The 2,848-nt window shown below is 57.8% G+C and overlaps 1 protein-coding gene across 1 annotated transcript; it reads left to right on the plus strand.

Moving 5' to 3' along the window:
• Nucleotides 1-11: 11 nt before the first annotated feature.
• SPRG_18030 (hypothetical protein) lies at nucleotides 12-2,431 on the plus strand. The gene is made up of 7 exons (XM_012357459.1): nucleotides 12-834; nucleotides 885-1,156; nucleotides 1,217-1,406; nucleotides 1,462-1,574; nucleotides 1,623-1,800; nucleotides 1,857-2,207; nucleotides 2,260-2,431. The coding sequence occupies exons 1-7, from the start codon at nucleotides 17-19 to the stop codon at nucleotides 2,402-2,404; spliced, it is 2,067 nt and encodes a 688-aa protein (XP_012212849.1). The 5' UTR covers nucleotides 12-16; the 3' UTR covers nucleotides 2,405-2,431.
• Nucleotides 2,432-2,848: the final 417 nt, after the last annotated feature.

A 2,848-nucleotide genomic window follows, 5' to 3' on the forward strand; every position in this document is an offset into this window, starting at 1 on the left:
GGCGCCAGTTGCCGTCATGCTGTGGCCACGAGAGCAGTTCCGCGTCGCGTACAAGCAGGTCGTCTCGGACGCGCTCGACTCGAACGCGGCCAGCGTCCTCCTCCTCGTCGCCCTCGATGCAGACTCGATCGCCGCTTCCGCCATCCTCACCTCGGTGCTGCAGGCCGACATGATCGCCTACTCGCTCGTGCCCGTGGCCGGCAACGCGCAGCTCGCGGCCATGGCCTTTGCCGCCGACATCCGGTCGGTCTTCCTCATCAACTGCGGCGCCATGATCGACGTCTACTCGACGATGCAGCTCGGCGGCCGCAACATCAAGGTCTACGTCATCGACAGCCATCGCCCGCTCCACTTGGCCAACGTCTACGACCGTCATGGCACGGTGTTCCTCTTTGACGACGAAGCGCAGGCCGAAGACGACTTTCCCGAAGATGGTCCTGACATTGAAGCCATCGAACAAGATGACGATGACGACGAAGAGGAAGACGAGGCAGCGTCCGACTCGGACAGCGATGGCGAGGCCGAAGTCGCCGACGGACTTGTGCAGGACGCCACGAAGAAGCGCAAGCGCAGTGGCTCGGACGACTCGCTCGATGGCGAAGCCGAAGTCCATGTCGTTCCCGTCGGTGAATCCAGTGCCAGTGCTCCCGACGCCATCTCGTCCTCCATGACGACCAAGGACGACGTCGACGACGGCAGCCTTGGCGACAGCGCCGACAAGGACGACGATGACGACGATATGGACGATATCGCGTCCGGTCTCGAGACGGAAGAAGACGAGCCCGACGTTGAGAAGGTACCTGCGCCTCGACCGGGCCGTGGCGCGTCCAAGCAGTACAGTCCATCTAATATCTCCAATCCCTCGATCTCATCATGCTTTGTAGCCAACGCCGGATCGAGATTCTTCAATACTACCGCGGGTCGTACTACGGCGCGCCGGCGTCGACGCTCTTGTACGAGCTCGCGTCGCAAGTGAACCAGTCGACACCCGATAAAGTCTGGTTTGCCATTGTCGGTCTCACCAAGCAGTTTGTGGCGCAGCAAATCGACGCGCACAACTACAACATGCTGGTTCAAAAGTTCCAGGACGAAGTGCTCTCGCTCAACCAAGCAGTCGATGACGTCACCGACGTCGACGGCACCGCCCTCCCGACCGGTCCGATGCGTCGACCTGCGATGGATATATCAGATCTCATGGGGCGATGGATATATCTAGTGCACGGCGGCACGATTGCGTTCGAGGAAGAATACCGCTTCCTCCTCTATCGACACTGGTCGTTGTACAAGAGCATGTTCTACTCCAACTATGTCGCGGCCAAGCTCAAGACGTGGCAGCCGTCCGGAAAAGACGAGCTTGAAGTGTTCCTCGCACGCATGGGCCTCTCCCTCAAAGAGTGCCAGCAAAGGTCGGCCATTGGCGTCCAGCGACAGTGCATTCATCGATACATGCTTGCAATGTAGCTACACGTTCATGTCCATGGAGCTCAAGCAAAAGCTGCGCGAGAAGCTCCAGGAGATTGCGCCCGAGTTTGAACTCGACGAGATTCTCTACGGCTCGTTCCGGCGTCAATTTGGTATGGTTGAAATCGTGTCTCTGCATTTCACCGTGTGATTTCATGTAGAATTCAAGTACCAGTGGTGCGCGGCCGACATTGTGCATGGCCTCTCGGCGCTCCTCGAGGCGCCGCCGTACCTCATCCAAAAGACCGTCGAGCACAAGGTGCCTGACGTTCTCGCGATGGACGAGTCGGTGCCGTTTTGGCAGCACAGCTTTCACATTGCGTCGCAAGCTCTGCCCTGGTCTCTTGCATTTTAGCGTCGTGTTCTTGCCCATGCTCAAACGAACTCTCTTGTAGCAAGAGCAAGCGCAGCTGTACGCTGTTAGAGCAAGGTATCAAGCTGGCCATGACCATGCAAAAGGCGATCGTGTCCATGGGCATCTCGATCCTTGACCGCAAGCTCATCGTGCGCATCAAGCACTTTCGCTACGTCTGCCTCCGGCTCAGCGAGGACGACGAAGCCATGTTCTCGCACCCGTCGACGCTCTCCAAGCTCGCGCTCTTCCTCGTTGACGTGCATCGCGAGCAAGGCAAGTGGACGGGCAAGCAGGCGTCGCCGTTCGTGCTGCTCTGCCACCTCAAGGCCCGCAACGTGTACTTGATCGTCGGGGTCACGTGCCCCGAGCGCGCGGGCGAGATCCATTGCAAGTACGGGACGCTGCAAGTTTTGGACATATTGAAAAATGATTTTCTTGTGTAGCAAACTCGGCACGGCGTTCAAGATGGCGGCCGCCGAGACAGGTGCCAAGTACACGCACGACGGCTTTGACACGACCGTCATGGAGATCCAGCTCGACGACATCCAAGGCTTCATCGAGCAGCTGCACAACGTCCTCGACGCCTAATACAATTCGACACTGCATTTGTTAAATGGGGCATGTCGCACGATAATATCGTCAATCTCATCGCTAGGGTAGTCAAACATTAAGCATTGGGAGTCCACGACGCATGTCAGAGCCGCGTGGTACACCCGACTGGAAGGCTGCACTCGGCTGCACTTTCGTGATGGTTCATGGAATATTGCTAGTCATTGATCCACTAGTACAGAGACGAGAACAATCATTGCATTGGGTAATACTAGTAAATAGCACCATGGCTGTCGTCGCGTCGGTGCGCCAGATCAAGGCTGAGCTCAAGCGGTACCACGCGCAAGTGCGCGAGTTCAAGGCAGAAGCGGTGCTGCACCGTCACTTGGCCGAGGCCGACCGATGCTCACGACGACACTTGAAGATACCCGTCCCACGGCCCCTTCGGAAGAAAGCCATTTCTGCCATGACCGACGATGACGA

This window comes from Saprolegnia parasitica (assembly GCF_000151545.1).
Source record: "Saprolegnia parasitica CBS 223.65 unplaced genomic scaffold supercont2.930, whole genome shotgun sequence".
NCBI lineage: Eukaryota > Oomycota > Saprolegniomycetes > Saprolegniales > Saprolegniaceae > Saprolegnia > Saprolegnia parasitica.